The 24536-nt window shown below is 42.5% G+C and overlaps 1 protein-coding gene across 4 annotated transcripts in view; it reads right to left on the bottom strand.

Annotated features, from left to right (window-relative positions):
- Nucleotides 1-24536, bottom strand: part of LOC125892259 (PHD finger protein 20-like) — a 44218-nt gene that overhangs the window by 7231 nt on the left and 12451 nt on the right. Inside the window, exons 1-17 of one of the 4 annotated variants that reach the window (XM_049582171.1) lie at nucleotides 23061-23153; nucleotides 14806-14885; nucleotides 14532-14703; nucleotides 13787-13871; nucleotides 12579-12652; nucleotides 12232-12478; nucleotides 12036-12119; nucleotides 10607-10666; nucleotides 9489-9675; nucleotides 9300-9409; nucleotides 8999-9124; nucleotides 6664-6750; nucleotides 6080-6225; nucleotides 5730-5829; nucleotides 3208-3403; nucleotides 2914-3118; nucleotides 452-707 (exon numbers count right to left, since the gene is read on the bottom strand). In XM_049582171.1, coding sequence (XP_049438128.1) covers nucleotides 452-707; nucleotides 2914-3118; nucleotides 3208-3403; nucleotides 5730-5829; nucleotides 6080-6225; nucleotides 6664-6750; nucleotides 8999-9124; nucleotides 9300-9409; nucleotides 9489-9675; nucleotides 10607-10666; nucleotides 12036-12119; nucleotides 12232-12478; nucleotides 12579-12652; nucleotides 13787-13871; nucleotides 14532-14703; nucleotides 14806-14885 — 2215 coding nt within the window. In that variant the 5' untranslated portion in view covers nucleotides 23061-23153. Of the gene's footprint in view, nucleotides 1-451; nucleotides 708-2913; nucleotides 3119-3207; nucleotides 3404-5729; nucleotides 5830-6079; nucleotides 6226-6663; nucleotides 6751-8998; nucleotides 9125-9299; nucleotides 9410-9488; nucleotides 9676-10606; nucleotides 10667-12035; nucleotides 12120-12231; nucleotides 12479-12578; nucleotides 12653-13786; nucleotides 13872-14531; nucleotides 14704-14805; nucleotides 14886-18554; nucleotides 18612-18823; nucleotides 18906-23060; nucleotides 23154-24536 lie in introns of those variants that run through there. The other 3 variants (XM_049582170.1, XM_049582168.1, XM_049582169.1) reach the window with 3 other exon arrangements.

The raw sequence follows: 24536 nt of genomic DNA, 5'->3' as shown, positions 1-24536 counted from the left end.
ACTGTTTTGATTCACAATCGCTGTCGTTCCAGCAGCAGCTGTTACCAGCAGACAAGCTGTGATAAAGCCGCTGTGCTCACTACGTGCTGGACAGCAAACAGCAGGCAGACACAGTTAGAAAGTGGCTGGTGAACACAGTGAACATTTAACAGCTGAAGAGACAGAAATATCCCTCAGGAGTTGGTGGAGACGAAAAACAGAGCTAAAAGGAAGAGAACATTGGACTGATGTTCATCAGGTGGCTGCTCTCTTTGCCATTAATTCAAAACTTCAGTCACATCTGGCTGAATCAGGTCAGTGTCGGCATCAATATTAATTCAGCAGATAGAGCAATGCGACCCTAAACTCTGCGAGGCCAGAATATGTCTGTGTTGTGTTTTCAGCCTGTTTCACCGCCTGCAGTGTGTGTGTGTGCTTTTTAGACAGGTTTGTGTAAATAAATGTGTGTTACCGTCCAGCTCTCGCTCTATCATGTCCATCCTGGTGCTGATCTGGTGGTGCAGAGACTCCACGTGCTCCAGCAGGTTCAGCTGACACTCGGCCTCAGACGCCACACGGGGCTCCGCTGTGTGCGTCATAGCGTGTTCCCGGCTGTCTGCGTGTGTGTGGTTCTCTCTTTTTATGCTAATTGTGTCTGTGTGCATGACAGTGTTTGTATCTGCAGTGGCATCGGCTGGTTTCTTGTCAACATCTTCTGGCTTTATTTCCTGCAAGAACAGAAACAGAGTTCCGGATTTATCATGTCAAACATGGCCGCCAACCACCGACTAATAAACTTGTAAATGTAAAGTTCCTGAAACACCAAGCCAACAGTCAGCTGTCTGTCAATGTTGTGCCGTCGGTAAGCGTCTGTTGCCCTAGTTGGTGTGGTGTGTCCTGTACTGTTGCCCCACGCTGGCCTGTCAGCTTTTTGGTATTGTTTGGGCTGATTCAGCGTGTTGAAATGGCATCAGTGATGGTGGAGTGACTCAAATCAATATGGCAGTTCAGCTCAGCACATGAGAAGAGAAACGGAAGTGAGGAATGTCAACAAAAAGCTAAGGTGAAGAGGAAGTGACAACAAAACAAACTTGTTACATGAGGCATTATGTTTCTTCCCCCATTGAGCTCTTAACAAAATGTTTCCTGATGGTTTGTGTTATTGTTCACTGGCACAAGGTAAATATGTTCTGTTCTTTCAACATTAGGTCGTGTCAATAATGTGCTAACTGGCTAACTGACCGCCGTCTGCTGGTGTGGAGAGTTATTTCCTCTCACACAGGGGCAGAATGTACGTGCTGGTTGGCTGTCAGCTGTAGTCTTTGCAGTGTGTTTATGTGCAACTTGAGGTGACGCAACAATCCGCTTTCATTGCCACTAGTTCTGTAAAATCGGTTTAGTGTGTCCGGGCCTTAACAAGAGAAGAGTATTTAAGATATGACAGTGGGATGTCTGAACGCAGAGGATTAGTGTTTAAAGCTATAAAAACAAGTGTATCAAGAGAAAGAAGTGATATTTTACATGACGACACAATGAGTCCTCTGAAGCTCTCTCCACAGCCCTCACACTCACACAGCACCAGCAGTAAAAATAGTCCCACATTTACGAGAATGAGCCCAGAGCCTCAAACTGGTTTTCAGTGGTCTCATAGCAACAGCAGGATCCTGCTTAGTGCTGCGAACGGGAGGTGCTGCTTCTACTAAAGGTCTGTGAGACAAGCTTTGTTTTTGTTTTTTTAATTTTATACCACACCTACTGACTTCATGCATCCTTCCCGTCCCTGACTTCAAATGTGGCTGACATAAACTGCCAAATCACACTTTCTTCATTCGGCACAGTGAGATGATTTATGCAGAAACATTAAGTGAACATGAAGCCGTTCAAAAACATCTGAAAAGGACTTTGATTAGTAAAAGACTTCCAGCACTTGGTGGATTTCTTTGCAATGCATCTGAACCGTGTGGACAGGGGCATGGACAGGTGACGACTTGAAGATATTGTTTCTGTTATTGTTTCTGCCTTCTGGACACCTATTTCTGCACCTCTGCTTCTCCGGCAAAGCAAATCGTTACTGTGAGGGGCAGATAGAGGGAGCTACGGTAACCCAGCAGGTACAGAAGAGGCGATGTGCAAGTTAATTTTCACGGGAAACATTAAAAATAACAGTAAATAAAAATAACTCATAGAGATAAAATTCACAAATGATGAATCAAATTTGTGAATATAGTTCAGCAACAAGAAATAAGTACAGCGTTAGCTCGCTTATTATATTACGTGAACATCACTGTCACACTGAACGCCCCCTTAATCTGCGTTCAAACTCTCCAACTCTTCATGGAAAAAAAATGAGCTGTCGAAATATTCGCATTGTGCAGCCAAACCAGCGTCCGCTCAGCTCATGGGACCTTTTGGCCCATCTATTAGCCAGAAAGCTAACGTTATGCTAGCAAAATTCAGTCAATAATATTACATAAGGTTGACAAACAGTCAATATAATGTGACAGCATGTTTAACAACAAGAAGAGCTAGCTATCAACCATGACCAAACAATTAGCCATGTGTAACGTTACTGTCGGCCGCGGCTTGAGGTAAAGAGTTGAATAGCCGACGGGATGTGAAATGATGGCTTAAGTTCAAAAGGGACAGTGTGGTACTTTGAGACTTAGTGTGTGTCCATTATAAGTTTATTAGGGACACCCTGCAGCCAATCAGAATCGATAATTCACCCAGACCGTGGTATAAAGTTCAGTAAAGAACGATGTGTCAGAGGTCATTTAGAAACAGTTTGTTCGCCACAGAGCAGCAGGTGAAGATGAGAGTATGTGAGGACAGTACAAAACAGAGGAGGCAAAAGATGAGCGGTAATGATGTCACAAACTGTCTTACAAAAGTGTAAAGAATTTAACTTTATTAATACGACTGTTGAGTTTCTACCTTCTGCTCCGTGTCCTGCTCCTGCTTCACTGCAGCTGTCTGCCTTTCCTCTGCTTTTTCCCATGATGCTCCAGGCTTCTGGTAGCAGTGCTCGCTGCTGATGTAACAGGCGGGAGGCTCTCCTCTCGGGCTGGACGTCAATCTCGGCCCTTCCTCTCGTCTCCATGGCAACCTCCACAGCTGCAGATCCGGGTGGGATGGAGAGCTGCGCGGACGGACAGGACGGACAAACAGACTGAATGTTCGTCTCCGTGGACTGAAACAAAGCGAGTCACGTGACGCAACTGTACTCACTGTAACAGGCTGAATTTGAGCTGCAGCCCGCTGAGGACCTGGTTGAGGCCGTGTGTGTGCGCCAGCAGGCTGCTGGTGTGTGAGATCTTGGAGGCGTTGATCTCCGAGTAGTTCTCCTTCACGCACGACAGGCCGAACATGTGACCAGATATCAGCAAATCAGGTTCTGACAGGAAACGCTGAGCCCGCCTCCAACCTGAACAGATGATGACAGGATGACAGAAGACAGACAGACACACACACACACATACATACACACACATTCACACTATCTAAATTAACAGAAGCACTTTGACTAGATGTTTCGGAACATTGCGTGTTTCTGCCCTCACATGCACAGGAGTTGCTGAGCTTGTGGCAACAAGCAGCATCTGCATCAACTCCTGTGAAGTGCAACCATATTTGCTGCTCTTTCCACCACTGTCACTGAGAGCAGAGCCTGTGTGTGTGTGTGTGTGTGTGTGTGTGTGTGTGTGTGTGTGTGTGTGTGTGACACAGTTGGTGCTTCTCAAAGTCAATGAAGGATCTTTAAACAGCTGGATTTTAAGGAGGCGATGTCAGCGAATCCCGCCGAAGAACTGTTCCAATCTCAAGGATTCTTTGAATTCTAGCGTGGACAGAGTCCTTCCTTCAGGGAATGTTCAAGGATGCATGTGTGTATCCTTAAGCCTAGATCACATTACATGATTTTCACCGCGATTTTGACGTCGCAGAGGATCTTGAGAGCCACCTTGGGTGGGAGGTGAGTCGGCAGATAGTCTGACACAACGAGTCCTCATGTGTGAACAAGCCTACGAGCAAGTCGCCCCCTCGTCTGTGACTGGGACTGGATATCTGGCATGCTAGAAAACTGGAGAAGCGTGAGGCGGGATACGTCCCACGTCAGCACGCAGGAGGACGGAAGAAATGTGAGGAGGACAAGCCGCAGGGTTGCCAGGTCTGCTTATTAGCCACGACTTTGGACTTGCTCTCTAAACGTCATCTTCCTCTATATATACACATATCCGTCTAATAAGTTATTGAAACGCATGATAGTCGCTTCTTTTTGGGCTTGTTTCCGTAGCTCTGGTTGCTTGTTTCTCTCCCAAGATCTGGCAACACTGACAAGCCGGCAAGCAACAACAACAATGGCGGAGTCCACAGGATCACAGGGAGCGCGTTGTGTTTGGACCCAGGCCCTGGAGACAGATCTGATTAAACACTGGGAAGAATATCCATGCCTTTACGATGTGTCGTCTCCAAGTTTGGTGACATCACTGCTAAAGATAGACCGATACATCGGCCGGCTGATATATCGGGCCGATATTTAAGTTTTTTACTTGTATCGGCATCGGCAGATAGGCGCGTGGGTTCGCGGATTTATTTTTCCCTGGCATCATTTACAGACAGGCATCCACGGGCAGCTCTGTGTTGAAGACCCTGCAGCGCACATGCAGCAAATCCTACTGTGTACAGTAGTTGTTGTTTTATTTATGCTTCAGCTTAAATATTTGTTTATTTTATAAAGACATTACTGGAAGATTTAAGAGCAGTGAACTCTTTTTTTATTTGAATGTATAATAATAATAATAATAATAATATTCTCCCTGTTCTACCTCAACTTTCCATCTTGTTTTAGTATTTTTTACTGTTCAATAAATGTTTCTTATTTTAAACTTGAGACCTGTAATATTTGTTATCATTGTGTCATTTTTTTGATGTAAATTGAGGGAGCAAAAGCAGTATCGGCCCAAAATATCGGCTCAAGAAAATCGGCAGTCCATAATCGGTCATCGGCTGAGGGTGATGGAAAAAAATCGGTATCGGCATCAGCCCTAAAAAATCCATATCGGTCTATCCCTAGTCACTGCGTTATCTGGGGCTCTGTCGGCGAGGGCTCGGTGGAGAAATCTTGTGGTGTGCACACACAGGTCGTTGACAGAAACACACGTCGCCAGGTATCAACACTCAAAAGATTACGATAGTCTCCTCAACGCAAAATCAGGGTGAAAATCCTGTAATGTGAACTAAAGTACCCACAATTCTTTAAGCAGGATTGCCAGAATTAAAGGTGGAGCCTTTCCAGTGATGCACACCTGGGCGCTCGTTAGTCAGTTCCAATGTGTGCTCACTTGTTCTTCCTTGCTAGACCTTTTCTCTGAGCACAGTCAGACCAGATTTCACTTCTCATTAATTTAATTTGCATTCACATCTGGTCCTCAGTCGCTTCTTTAGTTTTATGTTCGAGTCAGTGTCTGAAAGGGGCCGGTACCTACTGATATGGAGTACCGGCACTTATATAATATATTTTGTCCATGAGTTCCCTTAATTTATATTGTGAACTGCTGTTGTTGTTCTGCATCACATATAATACTAAACAAATACAGGCCTGGAGTTTAATTTACAAAGAAATGCCCAGTTATAATTCAACTTGGAATCATCATCATCATTAAGAAATGATTTTACTCAAACCAACCAGACCTTCACGTGATTATTACATGATAAAATGTGCAGGTCTGCTCACACACAGTAAGAGCTCCTACCTGCAGTGTGTCTGCAGTAGTAGCAGGTGTAGTTGTGTGGGACATTGTCTTCATATAAACCCATACAGGTGCCATGCTGCCAACACAGACACGACTCGCACTGCGGACAAACAGACGAGACAGGAAGGTTTAAAATCACTGTAATGTGTGTTAGAGATCATTTCACAATGTGCACACGCAGGAGGAATGATTACAGCCGACCATAACAGCTTCAGTGTGTATTTGGACACGTGAGCTGTGTTTTAGACTCAAATCTGTTCTTTAAAGATAAAAAGCTGCAGTTATAAAAGTTTCTTTCAGTGTTATTATCTGCTCCTGTTTGACTCTGTGTGCGTGTGTGTGTGTCTCACCTGGATCATGAAGTCGTTCTCCTCGTCCACCTCGCACACACACCTCACCACCTCACACTCCTCTGTCTCCATAGCAACAGGCCAAGAGGGCGTGTCCTCCCCGCTCTCTGCCGTCAGCGTCGACCAGTCGCTGCCGTCATCGTCGGCTGAAAGGGAGCAGTGCTGAGGTTAGAGACGAGCCACCAGCAGCTCACAACTAGAGGAACACTTCACCCACAAAACGACTGTTGTAATTGTAGCAAAACTGCACGTGTTTGGGAAGCACTGATCATACGACTGAATAAATGAGACTTGGATTAAACTGAAAGAGTTTGTTGACAGATATTTTGATATAGTTTTTAAATGTGGTCCCCGTTTATTTCAATTCAACAACATTATCTACATTTTTGGATTCTTCGTTCACCGTACAGGTTTGCAAGAAAAACATTTTCTTTACAAATTCAGCGTAGCGCAGTGAGTAACTGACGTACAAATGATCATTATGTGGGTGACATACTGCTTTAAAATCTAAACTTTTCGCATTAATAAGAATGACTATGCAGTTTTTGTGATGTTGGCGTGTGTGTGTGTGTGTGTGTTTGCACCTTGTGTGTGTATGCTCTGGTGTCCAGTGGACAGCTTCAGAGTGATCGGAGGTCGGTCTAAATTCTCATCATCGCTGCTGCCAAGTCCTAACAAAGAAAGAAACAGTACAATATAAGTACTCACACAAACACGCTGTCATTATTCTAATACTCTGAATACCTCTCTAAACACACAGCACATCCACCCCTCCGACCAATCGCAAGCAGCCCACTGATTGGCTCACACAGTTGTCAATCATGTTGTAAAATCCCCTTTTAGAGCATTAAATAACAAATTAAAACCTTGACACTTGAACAAACAGCAGTATGACCTTAAATGACAGAAAACCAGAAACCATGTCTGGGAAAAATTTATTTGATTTGTACTTTAAGTTTTTAATTTTACTTTTAGGTGGACTTTATAACCTATAATGCAGCCAGCCACCAGGGGGCAGTCCAGATGTTTCAGCTTCACTTTTGGGGAACTGTCATGTCGTATATCTTTACATACAGTCTATGGTTGACACACACCATTGCATTGCCTCCATAGATTCACCCCCTCTCACTCAATCACAGTGCTGTCTTATTGTCAATGGTCTCATTCGCTCTGGTTGCACATTGATCTTTACAGAATGGTTTTGTTTTGTTTTGTACTTATTGTATTTTGAGTGTGTGACAATTTCAGAGGCTTGTTAACAAATGAACCAAGAAGAATATTGTTTTCAATAACATAAAAAACTTTTAATTATTGTTAACGTTTACTACAGTCATTCTGTTGTTCTCTGCTACTAACAAGTAAAGAAAACATAAGCATTAATAAACATTTTAAATCGTACGCCCCCAATGCCAATTTTTACCTGTGGTACTGAAAATGATTCTATTGTAACAAAGTTAGAAAATCCACACTGAGAACACTACATTGGACCGTTGATTCCTCTCTGCCCTGACTCCTCCTTGCTGCAAGTTTCCAGCAGTGTAGACGCACAAGTCTAATGTCTCTGTTTTGCAACTGTCAGAAAAACCACATCCACATCAATAAGGGGAACTGATAAGCTCGAAGGTGTACAACTCAGATGGATTGGACAACTTAGAACCGGCTCTCGATTCCCATAGTGCGCTAGTGCGCGAGTCATGAACAGTCAAACCTGTGTGGTGTGTTTAATTTGCTTATTTTAGCCTCAGTTATCCTTTCTGTACAGCAGGCTGCACAAACTTAAGCTGACGTGGAATTGTGACAAGGAAGCATTTGGATTTTAAACTCCATGTGGGTTTCTCCTCGAAGCAAATCGATACTCCCCAAGCATGATCTCTCTCAATTTTTTTTGCCCTTCCTCATCCATGTAATTAGAAAATCTTGGAAATGCACATTCACGTGAATGTGTCTGTTTGATTGTGCGATGTCACTTTTGGCCACGTGAACACTCGCAGCCCTCGCAGATGTGTCAAGCATAAATCAAGAATGCGTTGGACCGACTATCCAAACACACATTAGGGCTCATTTATGCTCCCTTTACGTATGAAAATGTATACGTCTGTTTCAAACGATGTTACCGTCACTGCCCACATACTTCCATGCGCCCTTTACGTTGGCATGGATGTTAACCAATATATCCACCAGGGGGCAGCCCAGAGTCAAAAGTTTATGACAACAACAAACTCAAAAACAAACATGGCGACTGTGGAGGAGATATTGATAATGTACCTCTTGCATAAAAGACAAAAACAGAGGCAGTGTTGTAGGAGGCGGTGGTCAGTGAGGCCATTAAATACATCGTGACTGGAGGATGGAGAATTCTTTTCTCTAGTACTGCCGATAAGAGAAATTGAATTGTTATTTCTTCTTCGTGTCTCACTAGAGCTACGTATCGGGTAGTGACAGCAACACTGCCCCCACGGTTCCCGGTGGTACTGCTCCGTTTGGCCCGTATCCGTAAGCTTTATGGAAACGTGCAGAAATACGGACGAAATGAACGCAGAGCACGGACAGAAGGCTCCGTCCGTATCCGGATCCGTATTTAACGTTGAGCATAAATGAGCCCTTAGACACATTCCTATGAACGTTAGAGGTGTTTTCTTGATTTTCGTTGCAGCCTGAAACACATTTACAGCTCATTTATAATCAATGTGGTGACAGATGCTTTGTGGCTGTACTGTGCAGGTGTTACTGACTGCACCCAGCACACAGCCTTGTCTTTATTTCTGTTTTCTGTATTGCCTGCAAAGAATTGTGACGTTTTTTTTTTTTTTTTTTAAGAAGCTACGACTTGTGTAACTGATTAAAACCGACCAACTCCTTCTGAAGGATGTGACCATGTGAACGAGAGTATTCACGAGGTGACTCTACGCTGACTCTCACCTGACTGACTTTTCTTCTTCTTCTTCTTCTTTTTCTTCTTCTTTAGTTTGACTCTCAGGAAGTTCTTCATCCTCTCCTTTCTGTCCTGTTCTCCTGTGTTCTCCCTCTCTCCTTCCTTCTTCACTTCTGATGACAGACAGTCAGGTGAGAGAGAACGTCACATCATCGGCTGAACTTCAAATAAACTTCTTAATGTTGCACTTAAAATACCTTAAATTTAACCACATTTTAACGCTGCTCTGTTTAACATTTAAACTCTCACAGTCTGTGTGTGTACTTGCATGATGCACAGCTGTCCTACCTGTTCCCACGGCGCTGTGCTCTCTGTCGTCATGGTGACAGGTGCTGCTCTGATCCTCACTCTTGCTGTCTGACATGAAGTCGCTCCCTTTAGAAGATGACCGCACCCTCCTACAACAACACCAGTCAGCGTTAAACACAGCTGTCCTTGTGCTAACTTTCTGCTCTGGAAATTGAACCGTCGACCCACCTCTGCGCCTCCTGCTCGCCGCCTCGCTCGTCCAGCTGCTGGTCTGTGTGGTAGTACTTGATGTGGTAGTGCAGCAGACTCGCCTTCCTGAATGACTTGGTGCAGCCAGCTGCGGGACACTTGAAGGGGTTGTGGTCCAACTCGATGGAGAGAATGGGAGGAGGCTGGTTCTTTATCACCCTGTACACTGAGAGAGGAAAGAAGGGAGGTTCAGACGAGTGTTTGGAGTTTCAAAATGCTGTCATATGCACAACAATTACAGAGCAGCTGTAGTTGGAAATACATTTCTCAGATCTCAGACTCACTCAAAGAATGCTCATTAGATATGTAAAAAAAGAAAATCATGCATGAAAAATAGAATATCTACGACATAAAAAGGGCAGAAACTAAAATATAGGCATGAAATATAACGTATACTGGTGGTAGACAGGTGTAAAGTAACTGCAAAAAGAACTGTAATGTAAACAGGAATGGAGTTAATTTAATGTGTAATGAGAATTAATAAATATACACATAAGTCAAAAAATTAAACCACTGACAGGGGAACATTTACAATGCAGTGTTCTGCTGGGAAACCTTGGGACCTCACATTCAGGACGCCACTTCATGTCAAATATCCTGAGCTAACTGACCCACAATCCCGTCATTATAAAGACAATGGCTGAAAAGATACTCCCTGGCGATTCACAGCTCTGGAGATCAACTCTTCAGGTGAGAAATCAAGTTTAATTAGGGGCTGTCCACACGTGATTTTAAGGTAAAGCAAAGGTGGAGGACGTACAGGTCTGTCAGTTAAAGTAGTCATAACTCTGTGTCACATGAGGTGCCACGCCGCGGCCTTTTGTAAACAGATGTTTTGATGCAGTTTTGCCTACTCGAAGAATTTTCCCCGTTTTTTAATCTTTGTTCAGCGTGGAGGCTTTCCAGGAAAACAACATTTTGTTCACAAATTCAATGTAACATGGGGGGATTATTTGATATACAAAGGGTCACTTGGGGGGTAAAGTATTCCTTTAGGCCTTAAGTTACAGTTACAACTGTAGCGTGAACATGTCGTGTCTGTGTTCATGTAGTGCGGAACATTTCGTACAGTTTGTGTGGTGTGTGAGTGCACTCACATGGCTCTCTGCTGAATTTGTGTGTGGTGGGCAGGTGGGCCTGACGCTCCAACAGGACATCTGAGGAAGACAGAGACGAAACAACAGAGAGAGCGTGCTGTTATAAAAACTTTAAAAAAAATTACATTTGCCGACAAACCATTAGTGTAGTCATGTCATGATATTATTTTACATGGAAAGGAAAAATCTTTTCTTGAGATAGTTCATTGCTACGGATAATGTTTGTCACATTTAATGAAATAATAAGTCCAATCATTTTTGTATATTTGACTTTTGTAAAGACCTGCAGGCTACAATCTAAACAACGGTCGGATCACGACAGGCTTAAACTGCAGTAGTGACTTGACTCAACCTACATTCTTTCTAATGGCCGGCAGGGCACAACTCCACTGGTTGTAAAAAGAAGTCTGATTGTATATACGTGAGAAAATGACTTGTTTGGTTAATAGTAAATATTTTCATAATGAGTTTATAGTCTCACTAGTTTCAAGTGTTATTCAATACAGGGTGATGTTCATGTTATAAATCATGGTCCCATTTAGAGGAAAATAAACCATGAAGCAGAGGATGTTTTGGGGGCGTGGCTACCTTGTGATCTACAGATCGCTACCATGGCGACCTGTCAAGCAGGATAGAAGCGTAACAACAGCCCCTTTACACTGCTCCTTCAAGGCAAGAGTTTCACTCAACAACGTCTTTATAAAAGAGACAGCAGGCAGGGCGGGATCATGGGTGGCAGGGGTGTCACATTTTGACAACGTGTTGTGTGTGCAACACACCACACGTGATTAAAAAAGTAGGTGGTAGCAGTTAGCAGCTAACTCCGAGAAGGAGAAAAGTGGTCGAAAATGTCCACAAATTGGGAAAACAATGAGGTCCAGGAGCTCCTTACTCTCCGAGCACAGGACAAGATCAGCTGCCATATAACAGGGACACTAAATGATCATGTGATGTCACTGTCATCATTTATAAAGCGCTGCTGATGTGTAGGTTATACGTCATATTAGAAGCTGATGCTGTTGAGCTACACGTCACATCCCTTTTGCTTCTCAGATGCCACCATACTGTCTAAAATCACATACTGGAGTGGCATGATGCTGCCATTGTTTAGCTTTGTGTAAAAATGCAAAGTCAGTGTAAAGACGGGACTTCATAGCAGCTCTACAACGCAACCTCTGTCTAAGATGTGCTTTATCTTCTTCAGTCTCTCCAATTTTCTTACGTTAATGAAGTGGAGAGTCACGCAGCCTTTAAATAAGTGCACATTTTTCGGTGAAGTTTAAACATTTTGAACTTATTCATCTAATCACGTCCGTGTATTGGCTCAACGAAATCTGCTTCATGCTCTGAATGTAACCTCGTTAACAGTCATGTTACCGCCAATATGGAAATTATGCAGCAGAAATGTCTGGAATTCTCTGATGTTTACCTCTGTCAATGTGGGCGGGGTTAGGCAGAGCCAGCTGGGTGAGGTCAGCTGTGATTGGCTGATTCTGAGCTCCACTGTTTCTACCTGGGAAGAGAGGAGTTTATCAGCATTAGCAACATGACTGAAGACAATGAAAACCTTAACGGATCCACCTCACCTACAGATCTGCTCTGCGTTACCAGATCATGTGACTTACTGTCATCTGTTTTCTTCTTAGCTGGTGAATGGGAGGATGAAGGTTCTCCCTTCCTCTTCCTCTCCTCCTCTCCCTCCTCAGTCCCTTCTTTCTCCTCTGACGTCCCCTTCTCCTCCATGTCCTCCTTCCTCTTCTTCTCCTCCTGCTCCTCCTCTTCCTCCTCTCTCTGTCCACCATCCTCCTCCTCCTCGCTCTCCCCTTCCTCCCATCCCTCGCTTCCCACTGCACTCTTCTCAGATCGGGACTTCTGTGTCACCACACACACACAAACACACATGTAAGATAAACTGAGTTGTGACTGGTGAAGCCAATCAGATGAGAACCAATAGGAGTGTAGTATTTCTTACTCTTTGGAAGGGTTTGATCTTTGTGGGCTTCACAGTCCGAACCACACCATCAAAGAAACGCACCGTGTAGGAGTCTGACAGAGAGAGACACACACACCAGGTTTAGTAGTTGGTAGCAGTTGATGGAGCTTCTTAAACATTTGATCCAGTTCAGTACTGACATGATAACAGCACTGTGATCTGCTGCTGTACGTCAAGTTTCAAGTCTCCAGTTCCCAAGAGTCCAAGTCATTTAATCAGCCGTGCAAAGATCTGTCTCTTTTTATTTATCCCCTCCACGCCACATGAACATGTAAAAACATAAATTGGACCATGACAGAGTTAATAGGAATGCAAAGTCGACTACTAACAGCAGTTAAAGTCGGGGTTCCCACACATTTTTCACAATGAATTTTTAAAACTTCTCCAATATATGACCCTGTTTCTATGACTTAACTTAAGTAGTTTAAAATGAGTAGGCCTATAAACATGCACTTTCAGGCATATGCAGATAAGCAAACCACTAGCGCTTGTTATCTTTGCCTGTGAGTTAGACATTCCTGCCACCAACTAGCTGCATATGCAAATAGACCAGACCGGAACATACTGGTTCTTCACACGACGTCAAGACTGCGCCCCTTTCTTGGGAGACAGACCCAGTCAACGGTCGCGCACAGCAACACATTTTAAATTAGTAATACAATGTATTTTACGTAACGTTAGAAATGTTGTGATTTTCATAAACATATTTTAAACAACTTCCCCAAAACATTCTGTTGATTCTAAACCACTTCCAGGCCTGGAAAACAGTTTTCTGATCTGATAATTTCACTACGAATTGCACGACAGTGGGAACGCTGTTAAGTTCTCCTACATGACTCAGACAGAATAAGAATCAGGTTTCAGGCCGAGTTTGGGGCCTTTTTGTTTCATGAAGCGTCAAGATTGGTTTGGATGTTATCTATTAACCTCATTCAGTGTAAAGTCACGTTAAAACAAACATTTTTCATTATCACTTAATCTATTGATTTTGTTTTTAGATTATCTCCGAGAATAAAAAACAATAGAAAAATGAAAATGCTCAGAAACCAGATGAAAATGATAGAATAAAAAATAAAACAAATATAAAAACAGTTGTTGATTATTTTCCACGAACTGACTAATAATTTAATCGCCCAATCATTTCAGTGTGCAGTAATGTAACATGGGGTGTAAAAGTTGAGCCTCACCGTCCTTGTTGACTCTGAGGATTTTGGCCGGGTAGAAACGACAGTCTGTCCAACAGGCCAGAACCTTTGTACCTGAAACAAACATCTGAGACAGAGACAGAAAAATAAAGTCCAGCACAAACACCGCAACATGCACATGCATACACACTCTTCTTTTATTTTATGTCGTCAGCCCTTTTTATTCAGAGATAGTGCTATAGAGCCGCTATAAAGTCCCTGCTGTCTCACAAGGGGTGTGATGGGCGTGACATGTAACACAACAGCGTTGACCTCTAGTGTGAAATATAACATACGCACCAACAGCGCTTTGAGATCATTTAGCGTCCCTGTTATATGGCGGCTGATCTCGTCCTCTGCTCAGAGGGTAAGGAGCTCCACACCTTATTGTTTCCCATATTTGTGGACATTTTCGTCTACTGTTCCTTTTCTTTGAGTTAGCTGCTGACTGCTACTTTTTAAATCTCCCGCAGTGGCTTGCACACATAACACATCGTCAAAACCTCATGGCTGTGCCACTGTGATCCCGTCCTGATGGCTGTCCTGTTTATACAGACATTGTTTTGGCGTGACAACGAGGTTTCCTCATTCTGCGATCATACCTTTCATAAAGAACAGTGAGGGCAAACAGGCAGTGTAAAAGGGGCTAATGAAAACCTTTTGACAATTTCAGTCGTAACCAAAAGTGTTAATGACACACACACACACACACACACACACACACACACACACAGAGTCTGTGTCATACCGGCTGTGAACATGGTGGATTCAGGCCCTGCCTCCTCAGGCTGACTCGCTCCAGCGGCCGCAGGTACGGTGAGCTCCAGTGAAACCATTCGTTATGTCGCCGGCTCCACTGACGGTAGTGGACCTGGATCCGCTCTTTGTCATAGTCGATTTTCTCGATCGTGGCTGCGTACCTGACAGGACACGACATAATGCAGGATTTAAAAACGTCATTGCGTATTCATATCTTACATTATGTGTGTGAGCATGTGTGTGTGTATGTATGTGGTCCACACCAGTTCTTGTGGCGGTCTCGGGCTTCTAGCTGAGCTCCAACCTCAAAGGTGATCCCTGACCTGTCCGGGGGAGTCTTCATCTGGCAGAAACAGAGACAAAAAAATACCCAAGAAAAGTTAAACTGATGAATTATTTGTAAAATGTTTTCTGTCTTACTGCAAAGAAATACAGTTAAATATCCAGGTAACTTTTGTACATACATTTAACACACTGTAGAGTTTATTCTGCAGTTAGTGGGGAGACATTTACATTTTAAAAATAATCACTCTGTCAGTTTGTTTGAGTCTGAACCAGCTTGGCTGATCAAGAGCTGAAGCGTCTGGTTTCACTCTGTTTAAAAGTGAGCATGAATCTGTCAAACACGCTAACTATGCCAGCAAAGTAGAGAACTGTGTAAACTTTGCATTCTTTGTGACATTTTTTTTTTTGCAAAGATGTGCAGATTAAAGAACAGCATAACCATCTTGGGGAATTCCACAAATTCCACGGACAAACTCCCACTGAGTCTGAACGTGTCAAGACTCGTCATAATCCACAATTCACCAAAGTCAAAATGGGTCAAAAACATGCTTTTAGCTGACATGAAAATGAGTAGCAAAGCTGACATTTGCGTTTGATTAATGCCATTGTTTCGTCTTGTTTCTACTGAATATTAAAGTTTTCATCACGCAGGAGTATCCCAGGCATTTTTCTTATAATCTGTCAAAGCTGAAAATTATAAAACTGATCATAAAAAGGCCAGTGTTTCATTGTACATAATTCAAATTCAAATGCCAAGATTAATATTTGTAACCTAACTTTCAAGTTTAGGTTGCACATTCTCACTTATTTAAATTCAAAGTCAATCTATTTTTTATTTCATTATTATTATGGCACTTGTATGCTTAGAATAGACTATTTTTTATTTCACTTTGGCAACAATGCATTTTAAACTTCATGTGCATGCAGAGCAGAATTTGAGTTTCCATTTTATTAAATTATTTCTTTTTGTCATTGCTTCATATTCACCAGCATAAGGTGCACTATTATTTTACATGACGCACATTACTACTTTTCAACATCATGCGCAATATTACTTTTCAGTATCATGATCACTTGCCTGTGTAGTGCAATATGATTTTCTCATGTGCAACACTAATTCTCATTGTCATATCACATACAATATAACATTGATCTTCAGGCGCAGTCTGTATTTTCCACCATTTTAGTTCATTTTTTATAGTATTTATCTTACTCCTGTTGTTACTTTATTAGGCACTGGTTTTTGCTTTTGCTCCTTGAAAACACTTTATATCCTGTATATTTTGAATATTTTGACTGATATTTAACACTCTATTGTTTTTAAAACTGGATCCAGTGAGTGACCCTGACCTGGGGAACGTGCTGGACTCTATTGTTTTAAAAACAATAGAGTGTTAATTGTTGTTACAGTATTTGTGTTACTGTAATTTGAAGCATCCTCTGGCACAAGTATTTCCTTCAGAATAAATAAATTTCTGTTGAATTAAAAGTACTTTACCTTACTTTCTACATTTCATGCCACTTCATACTTGTACTCTTCTACATCTCAGAGGTAAATATTGTGCTTTTTAATGCGCTACATTTGTCTGACAGCTTCAGTTGCTTTTCAGATGACAGTTTTTATCCCCTTCCTGTCCGGTGAAAACCAAGAGAGATGTGTTGATGTTGAATGTTTGTGATAAACTGAAGGATGAAGTGTTCCTTTATGTGTTGAGAAATGCTTATGCTTCGTGAACTCTTTCAAAACCCTCTTGGATCAGCTGGAAAAGTCGTCACAAAGCTGAAACCTGGCTGTGTTTAGGACTTTTTAGAGGACGTGCTCCCCCCCCCAATTTCTGAAAAACACAAATTGTGCCCCCCATTTCTCAACAGCCTAAATAACTGAAATTGAACAAATGTATTTTCTGACTCCACATTCCCAATTCTAAAATAAATGATGTGATAAGGACAAAATAGGCACATTTTGTTATAAGAACATTTATTCCTATATATATGGTTTGGTTACATAAATGACTGCATATGAATTTGTGATTTTGTTGGGTTAACTTGTCTAGTTGTCCTACTCAATGAGACTTTCTTACATGCTGTGCAAAATGGCAGATGAAAACAAACAAGGCACCTAACTGTACATGGACATTATCAAAAATGTGATGTGATAAGGAGAAAATAGGCACATTTTGTTACTGGGATATTTACTCCTATAAAGATGATTAATGAATGGATATGAATTTATTTAAATAAATCTGATTTTGTTGGGTCAACTTGTGTAACTTCTAAGAATTTATTGTGCTCTCAGAACTGTACTAAAACTAGCATTTCTGGCTCTGTAAAAACATGATCAGTTAGTTTAACCAAGCTCAGTTAGGGGCTCATGTTCTGACAATCACCCATATCCACTGATGCATACAGTAGTCCTATATACTGGGAGAAAGGGAAGATGATGAGGGGAATTAAGAATCTGTGAGAGGCGAGAGATGAGAACGTGAGTGGACAGAACATGCCTGAGACCCTGAAACTAGAAGTAGCATTAACTAACAGCAAAGCAGTGAAAAGGAGGGTGATGGTTGGCTCCATGTACTACTGGCTGTTTAAGAGAAATAAACAGTGAAGGTAAGCATATGATTCTCTCTGTAGTGCTTTTTGAATGACTTGGTGATGGTGATGAGCCTCTATGAAATCGTGAAATATGCTGGCAATCTCAAGCGCTCTGCGGGCATGATTTGCACGCTTGCAATTAAAAAAAAAAAATCACAACTGATTGTCCCCCCCCCAAACTTGTCATCAGATCTGCACCCATGCTCACAGGACAGCCAAGCTACACACTTATGATGAGCTTACAGACCATGATGCATTGCTGTAGATTAAACTATACAACAGTATATAACGGAGTTGAAATGAGCACGACCTTTAACATTTCCAGCAGTAAAATGACACATACACATTAATGGCATCACACATTTTGCAGATTATATAATTTGACCTCAGCACAGTTTTAAATGCAGAACTTTTACTTGTAGGAGTATATTCAGTGTAATATTACCTGCACCATGCATCATCTTCCTCATATTCAACACCCTGTATTGATTTCAACCAAAGGCGCGCGACCTGTGACAGCTGCTCCAAGATGACGTCGCGAGTGCGCGCATCGGCTTACTTCTATTATCTTACTGTAAAACGTTTTCAAACATTGTGGTAGAAGCGTAGAAATAAAGTGACAGAGGCAGCCATGTTTTAATTTGATAACAAAGTTAAAACTATACAAGAGTTATTTCATTCAGTTTGTACGCTAACTTAGGTCTACTGAAAGTTACGTGATGACAGGACGTAAGAAGTAACTGGTTACAGCCAGACTTCTTAGTTTAGTTTATCATTAATAATCATGCCTGTAACGATAATCTGAATTAGATTAGATTTACGCACTGAAACGTCAAACTGAAGCAGCGTTTAATCATTTAAAGAAACTATTTTTTGACATTTCTAATCTTTTAACGTCCTCTGTAGACGAAGCTGATTGGCTCACAGGCCGCTGGGACACCCGTTCTGAATTCTCATTGGCCGTACGTGCTGGCAGTCAAACAAGGAGCCCCGCCCCTCGGTAGCCACTCAAATATTTGACAGTGGCTGGCTAAAATGCTAATGCTAACCTCTGTTAGCTCCAAAGAGCAGCAAGAAATGACAAGAAGACGAAACGCAAAATGCTTCAAAATCATAACTTCGTGAACTCCACCTGCTCTGGAGAGGAGACGACGCCATGTTTGAAGTTGTTCATTAAGCTCATCCAGTTAAACAGTGTCAGTAGTTCTCCTCTCCATTGACTGGGACCAGATAAGCTAACACGGCTAACGTTAGCCTCTGCTCAGTCACACAGACTGCAGCGAGTTTAATGTCGCCCGCTGAGCTGTCATGGATGCAGACACCTTCATGAAACTCTCTCCGCTGTATAAACGTGATTGTGAGCAATAAATGTGTAAATGAGAATCACAAAAGCTTGTTTACCTCTCGCGCTACTTGTGCACTGCACTCTTCTTCATACTGTGATGGCCGCAGAGCGCATGCGCGACGGGAGACGTTCAGCTGGTTTGTGTATATCCGTCTGAACCACTGGAGGATTGTGCTCAGAGATTCATGGAGCACCAATGTCAAAATAAAACTCTGTGCAACCAAAAATGCTTGTAAGAGTTTTTAACAGAGTTCAGGCTGCATATTATGCATCATTGCATCCTATATTATTAATAATATTATGATAACCATACTGTAACATATAGGGTTGGTTATGGTATGGTATCAGAGAATATTGTGGTTTCTCGGTACCACGGTTTTACCAAGTCATTATTTTGTCAAAATTACCCTTAACGAAATGAAACCAGAGGTGTTAGTTTTGGTTAAACAAATGTTTCATTACTATAACTGAAACTTGAAACCATTTATTTTCATATTAAAGTTTGTGTAAAAAGTAAAATAGAGTTGAGATTCATCGCTGCAGCCCCTCTTGAAATATGTTTTTCCAATGGAAGTTTGTGTAAAAGGTCCCCATCTCGTCCACAGTATCATAACCATCAATTTTAGTATCATGGTATACCTTAAAATCAGTATACTACTGAAATCTGGGTATCAAACTATACCCAGTGTTGGAAAGATTACTTTACATATTACAAGTTACCTTGTTAAAATCTAACAATAACTTCATCTCATAATGAAACATATTACATTTGATTACGTTTTTAATAAATGTTTTAAAGCTAAAAAATTCCTAAAAACATAACTGCATTAAAGTTGCGCTCAAATTTGCAGAAATATGCCAAATAAACTTTAAAACTTTTTACCAAAACATTTGGATGTAACCAATTTGTAAACACCAAAATGTTGTTAAGTAACTTTAATTAAACTACAGAAGTTTTCATAGTAAGAGATTAGTTATTTATTGTGAAATTCAATCACGTAACTTTGTGACGTGTTCAACCCCTCCAAGACACTGTGTAAAATGTAAATGCAAACAGAATGCAGTTATTTGCGAATCTTTTTGACCCTTATCTAATTGAATACAGTACAAAGACAAGATATCTAATGTTCAAACTGATAAACTTTCTTTCTTGTAAATATACACACATTCTGAATTTGATGCCTGCAACGTGTTCCAAAAAAGTTGGGAGAGTGAAACTGTGAGATGCAGTACAAACTTAGATTGAGTAAACTATGTAAATGTACTATCTTGTTTACACATACACAGTATTTATAGTCATGTTAAGATGTTCAGGTATCAGGTATGGCCACTAGTCGGTGCTGTTCAGGCAGCTGGGAGCTCTTGTGGTTGGTGAAAAGGAGAGACAGGAGGAGTGCTGCAGAGAGTGAAGCGTGGAGGGGGACTGAGCAGGTGTAATGGCTGAACGGATCTGTGTTCAGACTTCACTAAAGCTGTGAGGAAAACCAAGAGCATGTTGGACTGTTTTATTTGGGTTCCTGCTGTGCATCAACAAGGCAATATATATTATCCATCATCTTGATCTCATGTCTGACACTGTGACACAGCTGTGCACAGACATGAGATCCAGAATTTTGTCCAGTGGTGAGATAAACATTTTCTCATCATAAACATCAATAAAACATCTGACCCCAAATCTACTGGAGACCATTCACCAGTGGTTAACCTTGACCAAAACACAGCCCAGGTTGAATCATACAAATACCTGAACATAGACATCAACCATAAACTGACATGGAGTGTTCAGGTAGATAAGGTCTGCACTAGGGTCCAACAGCGCCTACACTTCCTCCGCAGGCTGAGGGTCTTTGGAGTCAGCCACAAAGTGTTGCTCCTCTTGTACCATGCCGTAGTTGAGAGCATCTCAGTCTGGTTTGACAACCCCAGTGTACAATTAAAAGCTCAGACCACCAGGCTTATGCAGAGAGCCATGGAAATCATGGGATTCAGTTGCCACACTGCAGTCTATCTTTGAGCAAACCATTATCAGACAGGCCCAAGAGATTATCTCAGACCCCACCCATGTCCTACATCATAAGTACCAACTTCTCCCACGAGGCAGATGCTTTAGAGTCCCCCAGTGCAGCTTAACTGCTTAAAAAAGAGCACAGTCTCACTCTGAAGAAGTCGAAATCGTGACAAGAGCAAGTGACTTGCAGCAGCAGAAACCAACAAAATAGGCAAACAAAGAAAGGGGCGTCCTTTCACGTCAGCATGACCTGTTGCCGTATAGTTTAATGGCACCCAGTGGCATCAGGGGTAAACGCGCCGGGACAAGGACGAAAGTTACGGTGGTGAAAGTCCGAGTGTGGCAGGTGGGAGGGGTGGTGGATGGGTCCAACAACCACCAACTTTCACCAGAGATAGCGATGCTCGTGAAGCCAAACCCTGTTCTTTTCTCCTAAACCCAACCACGTGTTTTTCGTTGAAGGAAAAATATGTCATATTGTGGTGCTTTAGCAACATGGTGCTTTTATTTTAAGAGATTGTATGTAAATGTTAAATTTCTTGTGAAAACAGAAGTTTATCTTGAAAGACGATATGTAGACATTTGTGGTCCTAGATGATGAATCCTTCTGACTTTAATGATCACCTGACTTTTCCACGAGCTCCACCACCAAGAACCAAAAAACATCCTCTCAGGTATATTGTCCCGAAAACAACAGTAAGAATCATTTCTTCACTTCATCTTGGGGTTTACAGTCATTCATCTGCTCATGTCCATCATTAGTGTAAAGAGGAAGGAAGCCAGATTATTATCTTTCACAAATAACTACCAACCGGAGAGAACACGCACTGGCTTCAAAGACCACATCCTCATTTTATAATGGAGACATATTTATGATTGACACACAGTATTTCTCATTTACCTGCTGATCTAACAAGACGTGAGGAGCAGCTATGAGTTTGTTCGTTTTTTCTAAATATTTTTCCATTTCTTATTTAACCGTAAAAATACAGAATAAAAACGTACAGCTCTAAAACAAGCAATATAAAACACAAAGTAAGATTTCTACAAAGAAAAGCCAAAAAGCAATGTATACTGGAAGTGAACCATAAAAACGCAAAAGGAGCAACTGCACATAATTACAAAGACCAGCTAAGTTATACATGATACTGGCATATAGGAGATTGTGTACAAAAGTGATGCAGCAATGAGTGCAACTTTAAGACCCTCTGCAGAAGATTCCACATGCTGCAGACATAACTGCCCTGTACGTTCCCTCGGTACAGACGATAAAAACATGTTCTGAGAACAGAGAGCTGTTCTGAGAACAGAAAAACATGTTCTGAGAACAGAGAGCCGCTGGTTTGCGGCCAAGTGTGAAGCGATCAGGATTTAAGTCAGTGCCTCCAAATCTGAGGTCATGGTTCTCTGCCAGAAACTGGTGGATTGCCCCCTCTGGGTTGGGAGAGTTACTGCCTCAAGTGAGGGAGATCAAGTACCTCGGGGTCTTGTTCACGAGTGAGGGTAGAATGGAGCTTGAGATGGATCAGCAGTTTGGTGCGGCTTCTGCAGTGATGTTGGCGCTGCGTGGTGAAGAGGGAGCTGAGCCAGAAGGCGAATCTCTCGATTTACTGGTCCATCTACGTCCCAACCCTCACCTATGGTCATGAGCTCTGGGTAGTGATAGAAAGAATGTAAGAAGGATACAAGCAGTGGAAATGAGTTTCCTCCGTGGGGTGTCTGGGCTCAGCCTTAGAGATAGGGTGGCGGGAGCTCGGACATCCAGAGGGAGCTCGGAGTAGATCCGCTGCTCCTTTGCATCAAAAGGGGTCAGGACCGGGGCGGACTGGGACACAAGTTCAGCCTGGGACATTCAGGCGCACCGGCCCACACACTTCTACCTATAATCCTCTATATGCTTGTACACACTACACAAACGCTGTCCTCAGAATCAACTGCATCAGAAAATCAGCAGTTATTGTTTAATTCCAGACTATAAAATAAATGTAATAAAGAATTGGCCACAAATGGCAATGTGCTTGTTATTTAACTTTAAATAGGAGCATATGACTCTATCCTAATGCATCTCATTTTATGCACAATATAACTGTCTGCCCAGCCCAGCCCAGTTTACATCTCCATGGCTCACAGCCATGAACTAAGGAGGTATAAATTGGGCAATAGGCCCTATAGTCAACTTTTAGTCAACTTATTACTACAACAAAAATAATCCCACTTAGTACTACTAAAAAGGTTTTCCTCTGGCTAAAATGTCATGTATAGTAGGCTGTGCCTTCACATTGCACCTGTCATGTTTCTGGTCTCATCCTCCTCCTCATCACGACTGGGGTTAGTCTGTCCCTCAGCTTCATGGTCCTTGGGACTGGGAGCACCACCTCACGTTAATCCATGATGCATCCACAGGAAAAAAGCAAGCTCATATTTTCTTTTAGTACAGGTTTAAATTATAATGACTTAATGCAATACCTAGTAGGCTAGATGGCCTCTTGAACCGGACACCTAGAAGAAATATGCAACTTGCCAAAGCCAACCTTCCACATTACACACTCACGAACATAAGCTAACGTTAAAACACCTGCTATAATGGCACTGTCGGCTCTGTCGTTAGCAACACCAGCAGTTCAGCCCGTTGACAAATGCCTCGGCCAAACAGGTCGGTTATCTTGGAGCACTTTGCTGCCTCTTCTTGTAAAGATTTAAAGCTGCAGTGGGTAGAAAGCCTGAAAACGGTTGATTTTTGAGTCTCATCTGCTGGTGGTTTAGGTGGTTAGGGTTAGGTTTCATTCGCCCTGAGCCCCTCCTACCAGATGAGCAGGCGAGTATTTTATCCTACTTGGTTCTATTTCGCCCTCTCTGGGAGCCTCGGCTCTCCCTCACCACGCAGCAGCCCTTCCCATCCCTCCCTCGCGGCCCCGCACATACTCCCGAGCCTCGGGTATCCCTCACTGCGCAGCAGCCCGCCCTGCACATACCCCCAAGGCTCGGCTCTCCCTCTCCGCGGAGAGCCCTCGGCTCCGCTCCCACGGCCGACCCTCGCGTCCTCCGGGCGGGCCTGGCCCCACCTCACCCTTTCCCTCCCTCCGGGGCTCCGGGGAACCGAGTTCTGTCTTCCTTTTTTTGGGTTTAGCCGTGTAGGCAGTTGTAGCCAATGCTGGAATAGCTATTTTACCTGGTGCACTGTTCGCCATTGCCGCTTGCTCTCCCCTTCTGCCGGCGGCACGGGAACGTGCATATGCAGTAGAACAGCCAATAGGAATGCAGTGGTCTGAGCAGACCTTTGATTGGTTGATGCACGTCGGCACGATACTGATTCTTTAGAGGCTGAACACAGAGCCATGGTGAGGTGCAGAAACCTATTGTTTGTCTCAGACCACTTGATTTACATTATGCTTAGAGGATATTGTAAAATTTTTACTCAGTTATACCAAAACAATGTTGTCTACTGAAGCTTTAAGTTTTTTTATTCAAGGTTTTTCTGCACCACCCTTTCTTTTTTTTTATCGGCTTTATCGATGTTTCTTTCTTCTTTCTCAGTAGCTAGCATTAACGATCAAACTAGCCTGGTCTGCCATGAGTAACGACTGATGACTGCGGCTGAGCCAATCAGATTTCAAGAAAAACAAGGGCCTGTTTCATACTGGAGGAGGCCGCTCTTTGCATCAAAACATAAGATTGACACCTATGTTCCCTCTGGACATCTCACAGCAAACAAACAACTGCCCCCGCGACCCGGCCCTGGATAAGTGGATGAAAATGGATGG

Source organism: Epinephelus fuscoguttatus, linkage group LG7, assembly GCF_011397635.1.
Source record: "Epinephelus fuscoguttatus linkage group LG7, E.fuscoguttatus.final_Chr_v1".
NCBI classification, from domain to species: domain Eukaryota; kingdom Metazoa; phylum Chordata; class Actinopteri; order Perciformes; family Serranidae; genus Epinephelus; species Epinephelus fuscoguttatus.
Note: the sequence above shows the minus strand (reverse complement) of the source record. Positions and strands in the feature narration are given on the sequence as shown.